Source organism: Artibeus jamaicensis, unplaced genomic scaffold (genome assembly GCF_021234435.1).
Source record: "Artibeus jamaicensis isolate MK-2021 breed Jamaican fruit bat unplaced genomic scaffold, CSHL_Jam_final scaffold_1689, whole genome shotgun sequence".
NCBI classification, from domain to species: Eukaryota; Metazoa; Chordata; class Mammalia; order Chiroptera; family Phyllostomidae; genus Artibeus; species Artibeus jamaicensis.
In genome coordinates this window covers 15,646,844-15,663,280 of record NW_026522029.1, presented here as the reverse complement: position 1 = coordinate 15,663,280, position 16,437 = coordinate 15,646,844, and the positions used below count along the sequence as shown (strand labels likewise).

The 16,437-nt window shown below is 55.4% G+C and overlaps 1 protein-coding gene and 1 long non-coding RNA gene across 9 annotated transcripts; one reads left to right on the top strand and one right to left on the bottom strand.

Moving 5' to 3' along the window:
- Window positions 1-3,927: 3,927 nt before the first annotated feature.
- On the bottom strand, window positions 3,928-14,841 carry LOC119040906 (butyrophilin subfamily 3 member A3-like). 8 transcript variants are annotated; one of them, XM_053655928.1, is made up of 9 exons: window positions 14,721-14,841; window positions 12,765-12,885; window positions 12,207-12,551; window positions 8,660-9,028; window positions 8,528-8,548; window positions 8,421-8,447; window positions 7,185-7,211; window positions 6,752-6,778; window positions 3,928-4,976 (listed from the first exon to the last, which is right to left on the bottom strand). In XM_053655928.1, the coding sequence occupies exons 2-9, from the start codon at window positions 12,829-12,831 to the stop codon at window positions 4,282-4,284; spliced, it is 1,578 nt and encodes a 525-aa protein (XP_053511903.1). In that variant the 5' UTR covers window positions 12,832-12,885; window positions 14,721-14,841; the 3' UTR covers window positions 3,928-4,281. The 8 variants fall into 8 exon arrangements, with proteins under 8 accessions (XP_053511903.1, XP_053511904.1, XP_053511900.1 ...); XM_053655929.1 differs by having other exon boundaries at window positions 12,207-12,548; window positions 12,838-12,885; XM_053655925.1 differs by lacking the exon at window positions 14,721-14,841 and adding an exon at window positions 13,557-13,961.
- Window positions 10,073-12,273, top strand: LOC128625984 (uncharacterized). The gene is made up of 3 exons (XR_008389852.1): window positions 10,073-10,235; window positions 11,311-11,481; window positions 12,178-12,273. It is a non-coding gene; the product is annotated as an uncharacterized LOC128625984 (long non-coding RNA).
- Window positions 14,842-16,437: the final 1,596 nt, after the last annotated feature.

Below are 16,437 nucleotides of genomic sequence, written 5' to 3'. Positions count from 1 at the left end.
TGTTGGCATATTTCCTCCCAGTCTCTATTTTATCCTCATGTACATTTTTTTTAAAAACAGAGTAATATAAAAACAGAGTTGATAAGGTTTTCGCACAATTCAAAACGTGGTGAACAGCCACGTGACGTCTTACTGTAGGTCTTTCATCTCCCACCGCTGCCGGGCGTGGCAGGTACTCGCTTCTGTAAATAGTGCACTTTATACATATTCTTCGTCCACACTTTTTGATGACTTTCTAACACATTTTCTGAGGAGTTCCAAGACATATTCGTCCCGTGGGGAAACGGTAGGAGCACGCGAGGCTCTTTTCCAAACCCCCCAGCAGCCTGGGCGCCGCCTTCCTCGGCTGTGACTCCCCTTCATCACTGACTGGATGCGTAAGACTGACCGCTTTGTCCGACTGGGCATTTGTAGGCGAGTGAGGTGGGTCACGTTGCATATGAAAGATTAAATATATTCTGGAAGTGAGCTCCGCAGGCCAATTTCTGCCCTCACTACTCCCCCTTTTGTCTTAGAGTCTGTCGTTATTTCTTATGAATCTGTATGTGCTTTGTATACATTAAGAGGGTCCAACTGTTTTATATTTGTGACAAAAATCCTTCACCGTCACACTTCGTCCTCGGCCTTTCAATTGGGATGATCATTGAGGCCCACAAAGGACTGACCCCCTCTTCCCCCCCCACCTCCCTCTACCTGCCTGGAGAACGACTTCCCCAAAGCAAATCTGATCCTGCCACTTTTTGCGTAAAAATTCCTGCACATCTGCTCGGTGCCCCAGCACCAAGCCCTGGCCCCTCACGTGGTCACAAAAAAGCTGTAGGGTCTTGTGTTCTCCTGCTTCCTTCCTCCCCTCCCTGCATTCCAGGGCAGAGAGAGACCCGCCCACGGGCCGAACCTGGGTGACGACCTGCTCGTCTCGGCCCTCAGCACCCGCTCAGGCCTTTGGACGGTGGTGCCATCCCCCCTCCTCCCAGCCACCTGCTCCCTGGCTGTGGGGACGCCCCGGACAGGGCGCAGGTCCCGGGTTTAGGGATCATCTCTCTTGCCTGTGGCTGAACGAAGCTCAGTGACAGGACTGGGGAGGCCCCTCCAGGGCTCTGTGCTCTGGGGCTTCTTCCTGAGCTCAGTCTGTTGGCACCCTAAGGACACCCAGATGTGACCCAAAGACATGTGGACACTGTCATGGTGACATCGTCCTCCTAATTTCCAAGGCCCTGCTGCATTTCTGTGCTGTGTACTCCAGGTCTGCGTGCGTCCCTGCAGGACAGGCAGGGAAGCCAGGGACCTGGGGAAGGGGCTGGTGGTTCGGGGACAGTGGGTGTGAAGGACCTGGTGGGGCGCTGGGGCCGGTGCAGGAGACCTGGTGGGTCCTAGCCCTGGAAATGCCTTTGAAGAGGAGGGTCCCTTCGATAAAGCAAAGGGGTGGACGGGGAACAGAGGCGCCAGTCAGTGAGGGTGAATTGAGCAAGGGGAGCCCCGGGGAGGCAGGCAGGGGCAGGCAGGGGCAGGGAGGCTGGCTTGCTCTGAGTTCTCCCTGCCTCTGCCCCATGGCAGCCTCTCCCTGGCCCTGGTGGGGCAGAGCCAGGGCTACAATGGCCCTCCAGAGGACAGGCTCCAGGAAACATGAGAATGCAGAGTTTAGGGATGTCAGCAGCGGGACATGAACTCACCCACCGTGGTCCCCTCTTTTTATAGCCTCACTTTTACTCCCTTATCAGACCTGCTCTTGGTCTGAGTCCCCAGAAGCAGACTCCGAAGCAGCTATGAAGCCAGTAATTTATCTGGGACACAGTCCCAGGAAACACTGTAGGGAAGTGAGCAAATGAGACTGGGAGGAGCCAAGAGAGAGTGTGATGCAACCTGGGTGTTGTGGGCACACCTGGGGCTCAGTCTTGCTGGGGACCTTCTGAGAGCTTGTGTGCAACTGGAGGCCACCCAACTCAGAGCTGTCACTGAGGGTGAGAACGCAGGACTCACCCACAGTCCTGCTCCTCCCGGCTGAGGGTCTCCACGGATGAACACCCAGGGGTGAGGGTATGTATGTGTGTGTGTGTGAGAGAGAGAGAGAGAGAGGAAGGAGGAGGCGGAGAGGAGTGGGGAGACGGAGAGGCAGGGAATGTGAGAGTCAGAAGGCATCTCCTTTTCTCCAAAAATATGAGACACCGTGGTGGGATGTCAGCCTCCTCAGAAGACTTCTGACTATGCCTGGTCTCCACCCCCAGCCCTCGACCCTGTGCCCCGCACCCTCCCCCTTTCAGACCAACGTATTTATAATCGCCAGCAATAGACTCCTGAGCCTTCGAGTTACTTGTGGAGGAAGAAGAGGTCGGCCAATCTCATGGTCACCATCCAAGAGCCCTGCTGGTCCCCTGAGAAGAGGACAATTAAGCGCCATCTCTCCTCTGTCCTCACCAGCAAGACGCCCTCAGTGTCAACATTTCTGCGCATCCAGAGTTTCTGAGTCCATGGGGGGTTGGAGCTGAGAGTCCCAGGGAGCTGAGGAGCTACCCACCTGCATACAACTGAAAATGTTTGCACCCTGCCTGGTGTTTCTCAGTGGATTGAGTGGCGGCCTGCAAACCAAAGGGTTGCCAGTTCCATTCCCAGTCAAGGCACATGTCTGAGTTGTGGGCCAGGTGCCCAGTAGGGGGCGCTCAAGAGGCAACTACACATTGATATTTCTCCCCATCCTTTTCTCCCTCCCTTCCCCTCTCTAAAAATACAGAAATAAAATCGCAGCTGCCCTGGGTGGCTGCTTCAGGTTTCACTGGCTGAGTTGTCACTTGTGTAGAAAGGAGCTTATCTGTCACCTGGAGAGAGACGCCCCCTCCATCAAAAGCAGGTTTTTTCCTCTCTTTACTTCCAACTGCTAAACATCATCTCAGACAGGTGCAAGTTAAATCATTGCCCCCAACTGTTTTCACCAACTGCCCCTGAAGAAAAGGCTGCTCTCACTGGGGGAGCTCTGACGGGGGTCAGATGAAGAGCAGGGTTGGAGGTGAGGGCTTCGAGGGAAGCACAGACAGGACACACAGTGACAGTCCCTGGATGTGGGTTGATATTGAGAAGGGACAAACGGTGCCCAAATAAGGAAGAGGGAATTCTCACAAAGTAAATTCTCCTACAGAAAATGAAACCAGAATTGTCCGTTTATCTGGGCTCTGATTTTTAAGGTGACTTTTCCTGTTTCATTCTCCAGGCTCTGCAACGATGGCAGTGAGCAAAGTGTTCCTCCTTGTCCAGGAGATGGTCTGGTTGGGTCCAGCTCCCCCACATGAACACGGTGCTTCCTTCCCATGTCCCACAGATCCCAGCTGGGCCATTGTGTACATTTCTTCTGGAATAATCTTCCCAAAGCACATTCATAACATTCCCACCTGTGCCTGAACACTTCCTCTGGAGGCCTCGGATTCCCTCTGATGCCAATGATGCTGCAGTGAGCTCACGAGCAAGGACCCCGCCAGCAGTCACTCCACTACTGGGACTCTGTCACCATGTCGTTCCCTTCACCTGACTTGTACCCTCACATCTGTCCCTGCGAGAACGACCCCAGATGTCCCCAGCCTGGAGTGGTCTCAGCTCTTCTGACAGCAGCAAGAAGGGCCTCCTGGGTCCCGTCACTGCAGGGAACCCAGCTCTGCCAGCAACCAGAGCCAGCAACCCAGACTGGTCCCTGGGTCCTCCAGAAGGGACCCGGCCTGCTGCACCTTGACTTCTGCCCAATGAGAGCCATGCTGGACCTCCGACCTTCCAAGTTCTAGGGTCATAGATGTGTGTTGTGTCAGGTCATGAAATCTGTGGTTATTGATCACAGCAGCAATGCACAACCAACACAACAGGATTTGGAAACAAAGTGCCAAGGAGCTAAACTGAACCTGGTGAGTTCATTGTGCAGGTTAAATCTAGAAAGAGCTCTGTGGAGGAGTGTTGAGTATTTCCAAATTTATTTAACACATGTGACATGACTCCTACATGTGGGGGGAGGAGACACATGGTGAACAGTCACAGTGATGATGATGAGGAAGAAGAGGGGCCTTTCCTCAGGACCCACAGGTGACAGGAACCTCAGTGGGTGATCAGCGGTGGGTGTCCCTGGTCTGGACATGGATCCCACCGTGTGACAAAAATTCCACGGACGCCCACCTGCCCCTTCCTCCCACAGTCCTGCTCTCAGAGGCCCTTCAGGTGTGAGGCAGGAGGTTGGGTCTGCTCTGTGCTCACAGGTCCCAGGCTGGTTCAGAAAGTGGCCTCTGGCCCCTCCTCTACATCCTCGGTCCCTTCTTACTGAGAAGTTTTGTGGTTCAGGAGGCCCTCAGCTCCAGGCTGAGCAGCAGGAAGCAGAGATGTTTCTTCAGCCTGAGGGTCCCCATTCCCTTCAGCTGAGCCCTGGTCCACTAGGGTCTCCAGGGAAGGGTCAGGGCCTGGGTCAGGCACAATGGACGTTCCCACTGCTTTCTGCGCTGGGCAAATGGTCAAGGGAGTGGACTCAAATGTTGAAATCCCGAAAACAGGCCTCAGGGGCCCAGAGAAGGAGGTGGGTGGGAAGGTGAAGATGTGAGACCCATCGATGGCGTTGTAGAACGAGACCTCCCCCAGCTCATAGTCCAGGAAAACCCCCACCCTCGCGGGAGGGCTCACATTGGTCAGTGTCATCTGCGGGTCCATGAGAGCCAGGTAGTCATGCCCAGGGTTCAGCCCCACAGTCCAGAATCCATTTGCTGGTGCCATTTTATCACCATTTTTCCTCCTCACGTTCTCCCGACACACCCCAACACGCCACTGCGCCCTGTCCCCCACGTCCACCTCCCAGAAGTGTCTCCCCGACGTGAAGCTCTCACGGCCCAGCACACACTCATTGCCATAAAATCTCCCAGGGTTTTCTGGCAGGTTCTGCCAAGCTTCTGCCTGCTTCAGGCTCCTCTGGTCCTCTAGGCAGAGCGCGGGGTGCGCCGTGTCTGGGTCCAGGAACAGGTCCACTGCAGGGGTTCAGAGGGCGTGGGTCGCCATGGTGCCCAGACCTCAGAGCCTCAGCCTTCAGGGCCTGGGTCTGGGCAGGAGGCCAGGCCCACAGTCTGGGGTCCCCAGCCCACCCTGGATGTGACCCTCAGTCATAAGGGCCAAAGAATCTGCAGGGGTCTTGTGACTGGACAGGAAGAGGAGGGTGAGGAGGGTTGGGATTCATCAATTTCCTGTCTCCTGTTTTGGCCCCAAAATGTCCGTGCCCCCCTGTGCTGTACAGTCACGTGGATTAAACGTCAGCCCTGGCTCTGCCCCCTGAGCTGGGTGACGTCCTTCTCTGCACAGTCTCTCTTTCCACAGACACCAGCTACAGAATCTCTCGAGTTCAATTCCCTGTCTGTGAATGGGGGTAAAACACTAATCTCTGAGGTGGAATAAGACAAGTGAGTGGTACACTGAGCCCCAGGCCAGGCAGAGGAAGTGCCTGGTGTGACATCAGACACCACGTCCCTTCTGTGCTCGGGGCCAGGCGGGGGCTCCCCATGCTCTGGGGTCCCCTCCCCCTGCCCCACCCCCTCTGGCCCAGGAGTCAGTCCTCCATGGACAGCGTCCCTGGGCCCCTGGACTCTGGCTACTGTTGGGTTTGGCCAAGGGGAGGCACAGGCTGAACACGGGCAGGAGGGAGGAGAGGAGGCTCAGCGCTGACCCCCGTCCCCCAGGGAGATGCCCCGCCACAGCACCTCCTCCCAGGGGCCCCTCCCTGAGCCCAGCTGCCTCCTCCAGGCCCCGGTGAGGCCTCCCTGTCCCTGTGCCCTTGGCCCAGGGGTGGTCACAGCTCCCACTGCTGTGAGCCCTGGGGGATCAGGTGTCCCTGTTGGTTTTCGTTAATGCCACCCAGCCTGTCACTGTCAACACATCCAGACCCATCTCTGTGTCATGGGTTTCTTTCACCTCTTCATGTTGTGACCTTTGTCCCCCCTCACTGTCTTAGCCCAGCTCACCAAAGCCTCTAGGTGACGATTGTCCCTGTTCCTTACACATGGCCATGAACACTTTTGTCAGTAACAGGAGCACTGAGGTCACCTCCACACTGGTGATCGTGTCGATTATAAAGGATCACCTGTCACTAGACCACTGGGAGGAATGTCTGGTGCTGCCTGGTGCATTCTGTGTCCCTGTTCCTGTCAGTCATTGGTGCCCGAGTTACAGTGTGAAAAAGTGCTGTGAGGGGTGTGTAGTCAGTGGATAATCTGAGCAGGTTGCGGGGTCCTCTGTCCTCTCTGACCCTGGACCCCTGTCAGTGAATCACTTTATAATACAGGCTGTTTTATTCTAGGAGTTGCCAATGTTGCTTTTAGTCCTTAAGACACCTTCTCCCCTTGGTCATTACTGTCAGACAAACACCTTCCAACAGGCCGTGTGTTTCCTGTGGGTGTTCTGACCAACACACAGTCATCACCTCACTCAGTCTTTGTCCCAACCCTCACAGAGCAGGAGTGACTGTGGAACACGCCATAACTGGAGGACACACAGTGGCAGGAGAGGAGGAGCTTGGTCAGGTCACCCCCTCCCTCTCCCTGCAGCCCCATCCCTCTGGCCTCTTCCTCCCACAGAGACCTGTGGACCCCAGGACAGTCCCTGTCCCTGGTCCCTGGGCTCTGGGCAGCAAGTGAGCACATCTTTGAGACCACAATTTCAGGCCCCCCCAGACTCTCGCAGTCAGGATGTAGAGAGGGAAGAGGGAGCAGGGGCCCTTGGGGGTTGTCCTGGAAACACAGGGGGACCCACTCACCAGGCTGGAAGAAGGCCATTTTCAAGTCTGGAAGGAAGGAGACACAGACAAGGAAAGGTCATTCTTTCTGTCCTCCCCCACCCACTGTCCTCACTGAGCCCCTTCTCTCTCCTCTCCTCAGTCTCCTCCAATGTCCACTCTCCTCGTCTACAGCTCTGTGGACCAGGCTGAAACCTCTCCCAGTGCTGGGCTCCCCTCCATAACCCTGGGGCTGTGGGGAGAAGACCAGGCTGTTCTGTGTGTGGGCATGTGTGTCATTAGGATGAGGGGACACTGCATCTGGAAGGTCCTCTCTGAGTGTCCACACAGGAGGGGGTGGTTCAGCCACAGAAAATGAGCCTCTGAGCTGGATGTGGTCCCTCCTCACCCAGCAGGGAAAGGCTGTACATGCTTCCCACACAGGAGCCAGGAAACCAGAGAGCAGCAGACTCACCTGCATAGGCCTGAGACCGCTCCTCACCTGCAATGGAGACAGAGTGTCACCTGAACTGTCATTTCTGAGTCGGTTCCTTTCTGTCCCTTGTGCCCCCCTGTCATCTTCCTCTGTGCCCCCCACCCTCCCCACCTCTCCCTCTGCCCTTTCCCTCCCCCAATCCCCCTCCTCTTTCCATCAGCTGCAGCTCAGCACCCCCAGGCGCCCTGCACGGGCTGTCCCAGGGTCACTGCACAGCTGTCCTGTCCCTGTCTGTGCAGCAGTCACCTCACAGCCCTGCTGAGGCTTCTGAGTTGCAGTTGCCCCCTGTCAGCCACGGTTGGGGTGCAGTGAAGAAAAATCCCAGAAACCAACAATTCATAAGGTTTAAATTGCACATCAGTGTCACCAGCGTGATGACGCTGATGTGCCTGTCCCCTGCCGTCTGCTTTGACCTGCGCCCTCACGAATCCTCCCAGTCCAGCAAGTTCAACCTTCACCCCTCCCCCACTGCCCTTAATCACTGAGCATCATCTTTGTCACAGATGGACGGTCACAGAATCACAGCGCTGCTGTTCAGTCATCCGTATTTTACCCGGTAATGACGCCAGTGAGCGAGAACAGCGATGCTGCCACGCTGCTGTGCCAACCAGAAGCCTCCCTTTACTTGAAAAGGAGAAACCTCCTGTCTTCAGGGTTTGGGACCATCTGCGGTCAGACATCCCCTGGGGGACTTTGTCATATAAACGAGACCACGTTCTCCAGGACCTGGGTGGGCCTGCCCACACGCTGCCCTGTGTACACACGTGTGCACCTGTGTGCTGGATCATTCACCTCCATCTGCATCATTTCCTGCCCACTTCCGGAACCAATGGGGCAACCTAATGAGAACATTTCAGATACTATCTTGTCAGCAGTAATGGTAAGTCTGTGACAACTGACACGGCCACCCCTGTTCTTGAGACACCTTTCTCTCCTTCTGCCTTTCTTGTCAGTGGGCTACAGAGTCTGGCAACCATCAGGGAAGGCAGGACCCCCACACTGAGTCACCTCCACTGCCCACTCTCCTTCCCTAGTTCCCTGAGTGTCCTGCGCGAGCGCCCCCTGGTGGAGGGAGGCCAAAGACCCTTCCCCACTGAGACGCACCACTGCCTGGTCCCCCATCAGTGTCCTCATTTCTTCCCCTGGGCAGTTAGTGGGGAGGAAAGGGGCTGAAATGTCCGAGCAGAGAGGCTGGGAAGCGGGCCGAGCACTCACGTGGTAGGTATGGGATCATTCTCCACCCTGCAGGGAACAAGGTGAGGGGTCAGTGACTCCTGTAATGCAGGGACCCCAGGACCTGTGGGCCGGGGATCGCCACTTACTGAGTTTGTCCTCCAGCTTCTCTGGAAATAAACAGAAAGAGAAAGTCTTTTGAAGGGGATGGAATAGAGGACGTGTGTGGTGGGTGGGGGCTGTGGTGGGGAGGTGGCGACCACCTTGCAGCAGGGCCTCACCTTTCATGCTTCGCTCCAGCTGCTCCTTGGCCTGCGCTGCTTCTTTCTCCCACTGGGCGGCTTCTTTCTCGGCCTGAGCTGCTGCTTTCTCGGCCTGAGCTGCTTCTTTCTCGGCCTGAGCTGCTTCTTTCTCGGCCTGAGCTGCTTCTTTCTCGGCCTGAGCTGCTTCTTTCTCGGCCTCAGCTGCTTCCTTCTGCACCTGCGCTGCTTCTTTCTCTGCGCGCTCCCGCTCCTTCTCCTCGGACAGGGCCTGGATCTTCTTCTTCTGTCGCCACAGGCATAACACCACTCCCACCAGGGGCAAGAGCAGAATAACCAGGGTCACCACGAAGGCCACCTGCCAGGCCTGCACACTCTGGAAAAGGGGGCCTGCGAAGGGTTAGCCTCAGCCAATGGCCAAGTTGAGTCTCAAGGTATGTGGGCACTGAAAATAATCGTTCTCTCCCCAAAGTGCCCAGAACTTTCACTGGCACACAACACCATTGTCTCAAAGTAACTGCCTCTCACATGGGAATATTTTGAATGTAAAAAAATACACAAAATCATTGAAATCTCTCCACTGCTCCTCCCTCTGCCATTTGTTATCTTCTTCTGAGTCATTTTAACCTGGGGAATAAGAATGTGAACTTTGGGACTGGATGACCTGGGGGTTAATTCTGGGACTTCCACCTGACCAGCTCCGTGACCTTGAACTAATGACTTAAGCATCTGTTCCCAGTGTCCTGATTGGTAAGAGATTAAATTAATGGTTACACAGTGCCTGACACATAGTGAGTGCAATACAAGTGTTCGTTATATTTAAAAACATTACTATATTTTTATTTTATCTTGTTTATGGTGAAAATAGAACTCTGCACCGGTGGGCCCACCTGTGGTTCTCTCTGCTCACCTGGGTCTCGGCGACCTTCCCACCTCAGCACAGGGAGCAGGTCTGCGTCTGCTCTCACAGGGCAGCGCCCACTGCACACACGGCCCAGCGGGGGCCTTGTACCGTCTCTGACACTGTGTTGTTACAGTCAATGGTGCAGGAAATAACCTTTTACATGGGACTTTTCACACAAATACAAGCTGATCTGCCAGACTCCAGAAGCTGGAGTTTGGACCAATAATTAAGTATGTTGAATAACAAATGCTTTATCACCCCTACAGAGTTGTGAAAATATATTCCAAAATATAGCAAATAATTGCAGTGTGCATCTAAGAGCGACTGTCTCCCCACAATCCCGCCATCACCGGCCTTGTTTTCTGTGTTGTAGCCAGTCTCACGGTGAGATTCTGCACCCTTTCCAGAGCCATTTCCTTCTCTGAACTGATGATTCATCCTCTTTGCTCATTTCTCCACCGGGTTGTTTTATGTTTTAAGGAGACTACCCCTTTTTTTAAGATTTGACTTGTGCATAGTTTTCTCCTTTTCTCATGTCTTTGCTCATCTAGACCATTCACCCCCAGCCCCTATTACCTGGCACTGTGTGTGGCACCCGGGAAGTGCTCAGAAGGTGTCTGAGACACAAACAGCTTCATGGGGAAGGAGCAGCAGGTCCCTGCTCTGGGCCTTCTGTTCCCTGCATAGACCCAGGTCAGCAGCAGACAACCCCTCCTTCCCCCAGCACACACCAGGGAGCCCAGGGCAGTGGGCAGGGCACTCACCTGCTATGGAAACCATGGCTGACCTTTCCTGGCCCAGCAGGGGGTTTCTGATGACACAGGAGACCCCCTCCCCAGAGCTGCCTCCCAGGATCACAGAGGCTGAGGCTGCATAAAGACCCTGGGGGTCTGCAGCTTCAGGCTCTGCCTCAGCAGACCAGCTCTGCTCCCTGGCTTCCCTCCACTGGATTTGGGGCTGCGGGTACCAGCCAGCAGACAAGCACTGCAGATGGATCCCTCCAGCCTCATAACCCTTCATTTCAATGTGGGCATCAGAGCCCAGTGCCTGGGAGGGAAAGTGAGCCTGACTCATGGGGAGCCCTGTGCACTGGTGAGGGTCTCCACAGCAGGGAGGGGCACACCCAGCAGGGATTCACCAGGAGCTGTTCCCAGAGTGAGCTGTGCAGGAGAGACTGACCTGTGGAGTGACCACTGCCTGACCCTCACTGGACCCTTGAGCTGGATCCAGGGGGACCTGGGCCAGAGCAGAGGCTGCTTCCCCTAAATCCCTTAGAGTCTGCTGGACACTCCCCTCCCCTACACCCCAGCCGTGCTGCTTCCAGGAACAGACTGTCACCCCACCCTGGGCAAGTGTGGAGGTGGCTCCTGCTTATCTGAAGCGGCTCACACCCCGGCACCCTTATCCTGCCCTCCTGTCCTGTGAGCCTCGGCCCTGCCCTGTGGGGGGAAGATATGCACTTGTCTTGCTGTCACCAAGCTGTGCATTGCATGTAGTCCCCTCAGTAAAGTCTTGCTGTCATTAATGCTACTGTTGTCAGCAACCTGTTTGGGCCTCTCCACCCAGCGAAGTTGCTGTGATGTGTTTGTGACAAGGAGCCGACTTTTTCAAAGAGCAGAGCGGACCCAGGGCCCGGAACAGCTGAGCTGTTACCACCTGTTCCTAGACCTCAACACCCAAGGGGCGGGGGTGGGGGGTCGCCTGTTAAAGACCTGAAAGAACAGATTCTCTCTGGGAGGGATTTCCTAAGAGGAGCTGTGGTCTCCAGGGAGGGACAGTGTCTGGCTCAGGAGGCCCTGCAGGGACAAAGCCAAGACCCCCACCTTCCATCACCTGCTGGGCTCCCAAAGCATCATCCAAACAGAAGCCACATGGAGAAAGTGAAGGGCAGCCCTGACACCTGGACATGAGCACTTTCATGGGCAGCACCTCAGACAAGGTGCTTTGTCCCTGGGACGGGTCAGGACAAGGTCAATACCACTCAGCAGTCGGGTCTGCACACAGAGGAAGCATGAAAGGTGTGCAGACCACAGCAGTGACCAACCTCCCCCGTCCTGCCTGTGAGTGACCAATGACACACCTGCACCTTCCTGACAGCATCCAACCCAGAGCAAAGCCCAGACTCCACATCCCCCTAATCCTCTAACTGCCCAAAGGACACACCAACTCCTCCCTGACACCCTGTCTCTGAGACACCCCGGTTTCCTCACCTGTGTGGCCCCCTCACTGCCTCAGGGATGGACACACCCTGTTCAACTGCACGTGTGTCCCCGGGGCCTCGGGTTGGAGAGAGAGGCACCACGGGTGTAGTCCCTGCAGCACAGCCCCCTGCACCCACAGCAGCGGGCACCTGGGGCCCATGGCCACTGTCTGGGACACACTGAACCCAGACACCTGTGTGCCTCCCACTGCGGGGGGTCTCCTCCTCCTTCCCGTCCCTGACCTCCACTTCCCTGCTGAGACCTGGGGGGCAGCATGAGGGACTCTACTGGATGCAGGACCAGCCCTTCCTGGGGGACAACCTGGGTCTGTCCCGAGCCTCAGAGGAGCAGGGAGGGAGGCAGAGGGGGCAGGTGCTGGTGAGGAGCCAGAGTGCTCTCAGGTGGGCTTGGAGCCTCTGCCCTTGACCCCACAGGAAAGGAGCACAGATCACACCTGACTCACCTGCAACCTTCAGCTCCACCTGGGCTGTTGCATAGAAATCTCCATCTTGGAAATAACAGAGGTAGGTTCCTCTGTCAGAGGCTCTGACATCTCGAATCTGCAGAGCAGCCTTCCCCGCAGTGATGTCCTCCCTTAAAATCGAAGTTCTCCCTCCATACTCTGCTGCGGGCGTGTCCTCCTGCCCGTGTGCATACGTGTGCACTACCTGCCTGGGGCTGGATCGCACCCACATCAGCTCCATGTGCTCAGCGCTCATGTTCGGGGACAGGTGACAGGGCAGCTCAGCGTCTTCACCCACCATGGCCAGGATGGGCTCCCGGGGTCCAACCACAGCAAACTGAGCTGCTCATCAGAAGGGGAGGGACTCTGTCAGAGGGGGCTGGGAGCAGAGGACCAGGGGGTGACCCAGCAGGGAGGGCGAGGTGAGACACCTAGACAGGATCTGGGTCCTAACACAGGAATGGTCTGGACGGGCCTTGCAGGGATGGGGGGAGTCCAGGGTTCTGACTGGGCCCAAAGGTAAAGGCTTCAGATGCACAAACACAGAGCAGGTCCTACCTGAGCAGGGGCTGAGCAGCTGGACCAGGGCCAGGCAGACAGGGAGGGCAGGCAGAGGGAGGACCATGGTTACCTGCTGTGCAGACAGAGATGCCAGCAGGAAGTGGGTAGCAATGACGACCTGGAAGAAGGTGGAGAATTCCACATGGAGACCTGGCCTCTGCAGAGCCGACCAGGGGTACCACCCAGATCCTTGGTGACTGGAGAGTCTCTACTGCAAATGACCGCTGGGCAGTCTCTTCACCTTGGATCCAACATAGACATCACTCATGAAACATGGAACCGTAGCGCACATTCCTTAACTCTCTCCATCAGGGAGTGCGGGGCCCTCCTGTGTGAACATGGCCAGAATCCCTGCACGTGCCCACACTTCTCTGCCACAACCAGGTGGGTGCCCCCAGCATCACCCTCTGAGGATCACAGGACCCTCTGCTCCTGTGCCCCCTCCCAATACTGCCCCCTGCAGGCTGTGCTTCACACAGCACCAGCACCACCCTACACTCACCTCCCTCCTGGCCACTTCCATTCAGCTCAGTACTGGGGGTGCAGCCCGCAGTCGGACCGGACAAGGAAACCAACGGCATACAAACCAGAGAGGTGGAGGGTAACCTCTCACTACATGCAGATCACGTGACACAATGTATGGAAAAGCCTGAGGACTCCCCAAAATGATAAACTACTAGAACTACTAAGTGAACTCCATATGTTGCAGGACACAAAACCTGACACCTGTTGCATTTCTGTCAGCAACACTGAATAATCAGAAGGAAAACAATCATACATTGCACTTACCACTTCATCAAAAAGCATAACATGTGTAGGAATAAATTCAACCAAAGAGTTGAAAGAGCTCTACCCTGAAAACGATTAGACAAGGAAGAAAGAAAGTGACAAGGGTACAAGTGAGTGAAAGGATACACTGTGCTCCTGGGTTGGAAGGATTGATATTGTAACATAATGAGAGAGAGAGAGAGAGAGAGAGAGAGAGAGAGAGAGAGAGAGCTCTAGTAGTTGCCTCTCCTAGACTTCCCAACCCACATCTAATCATTGAAGCAGCAATCTAGGTTTGTGTTCTGATCAGGAATCAAAGGCACCACCTGTCCCTGTATGGGGTGATGCCCCAACCCACTGAGCCACACAGGCCAGGGTTTACCATCTAAATATTAAGACACAACCTGACAGCCCAGCAGGCCACGCCTTCACCATTGGTTCTGTAAGTGATGACCTGCCAACTGTAGGGTTGGTCAAGAGGTTCACTCAGTTTTAAGTAAGAATAGAAACATTTTCATTTTCACCAGTAATTGACTGAACAACATATTCACCAAACAAACAAACGTTTTGGCCAACACAGCACCATGTGACTGCAGATAAACAGCTGGTTTGCTTAAGAATTCTAGGCACTAACGTCAGAAGGAGCTCAGTCCACCCTCAGACACTCAGCTCCGGGGGATTTGCTGACCTCAACCAGTCACCTGAACAGACTGTGTTGCCTGCCCCTTGTCCCCTCGACACAGAACTCTCAACACCGTCCTTTCTGTGTCTTCGTTGTGTATTTTTTCTTCCTTCCCCCCATTACAAAACCCCTGCCCGTGTCCAGTTGTTCAAATGGTCTTTGAGCTGAGACCCCCCATCATCTCGTGGGGCAGGCCCTTGAATGGAAGGACTTTCCTTCCAGCAGGCAGCCATCCTGGGCTTGGTGCCAAGGTCTCTTCTCCCAGAGACGCACAGGAGAGACAACGAGGGGCCTTGCTCCTCTCTGTCCACAGGAGGTTCCGAGGGACGGGCAGGTGTCCAGCTCCCTGGTTCCCGTTGTGTCCCTCCCACAGGTTTCCCAGTGCAGACCTTACCTGCCCTGCTCCACGCTCCCCCTGTGTCCCACCTGCAGGCTCACAACACCACACCCCTTCTTGGCTTCTCAGCCTCTCTCCCAAGGGGCCCCGGGTCCCCGGCTCTCACCAGCTCCCTGGATTAACCTTCACGCTCCAGTGGAAAATCCCAAAGCAATGGCACTCAAAAGTTCTCCACTAGAGTTGAGTCTGTGACCTGGAAGAAAGTGTGGGGACGAATAAAGCATGCTCACCAAGGGGAACAGAGCTGAGCCCTTCTGTCCAAGCCCTTGTGTTCTTATTGGCTCAGAGCCTGGGTCTCATCAGTTGCTGGGCAGAAACCAGCGGGCAAAGTTGGCATGAACTGGGACCCCTTGTAGGATGGGGCGGTGCAGCCCAGCCCCAGACCTGACTCCCACCCTCTGCGTCTCTGTCTATGGTCACCTGTGTGAATCCCTCCTGGGTGTGGGTGTGTGTGAGCAGGATCTCACTATACACACCTGTTTTATGTTATTCGTATCACAATGTGTTTAGCAGAGGAACAAGGACAAATTAGCACATGACAATGTGTGAGGAGAGGAAGGGGTGCAGGAAGTAAAGGGTCACTGTGGTCCTTTGCTAACGTCTTTGACAGCAGAGCCCATTGAAGGTGTGACAGGGAGGGCGCAGACCCCCGCCACCTGACCTGGCTCCTGGGACACTCAGGTCTCAGGTCCTTTCCCAGCAGCACTCTTCCCAGTTCCCACGGGCGGCGCTGTCAGGGGACGATGGGCAGGTTCCGCGTTTCTCAGAGAAGTTCATGTGGGGCGATGCTGAGAAGGCCCACTCACCTCTGTGCCGCATCTGAGCTGCACGTGGGTTTTCAGCTGTGCTCACTCCTCTCCTGCAGGGTCTGTGTCCTCTGAGGCTGGACAGGAGAGGCTGTGTCTGTTAGGGGACTTTGGGGCCAGCAGGGTCTACCTGTGGTCTGGGGCCTCCAGAGACACTGTGTTTAGGTCTCAAGGTGGTGAGTCGAGCTCCCAGGGCCTGAGAGTGAAGGTGGCTGATGGACTGTGATGCCCTCCATCGGTGTGAATGTAGGTTCTGGGGTGGAGGCGGCTGCTCCCTGTGCCACGTCTGTTCCCTGCTTCTTCTTAGTGAACAAACCCTGTTTTGGGGGGACGGGTACTGCATGTTCCCACCCTCCTTGCTGATGGGAGAGGTTGAGGGACTGAGTTTGAGCTGCTGGTGGTGTGAGGTGGGAGTTGTTGGGTTGTGTTTCTCTAGAGAGATTCACACTCCTCCCACTTCCCCCTTCCTCGTGGGTGGACACCATCTCTGGAGTTGGAGCTCAGCAGCCATCTTGTCACCAAGAGGCACCCTGGGGATCGAAGCCACACACTGAGGGGGCAGAGAATGGAGACAGAAGGAGGCTGGGGTGTGGATGCCTCTCTGAGCTTCCCGACCAGCTCTGGACCACCGCCCTCTGGAGTCATCTCGCCTGAAAGGAACTTGAGCCCGTGTTTAGCTGAAGCCCCTGGTGCCTCTGGTCTCTGTTATCAGCAGCAGAACAGGGTTCTTCCCGCCCCAGCTCCTCCCTCAGCAGTGTGTCAGGGAAATTACAAAGTTCATGTAGCACAGTTGAGAGAATGTTTCCATGAACACTGAATATACCTGCTGCTCATTTTTATTATTTTCTATTCAAAATAATTTTCTATGCCTTTACATTGAATTCATTGGGGTGATACTGGTTTCCCAAACCATAAACCCAGTAAAATACCATCTGCACATGGCATCATGTACCCATCACTCCAAAGTCCCTTTCTGTCCCCATTTCCGCTCCTTTCCCCACCTCTACGCACCCCACA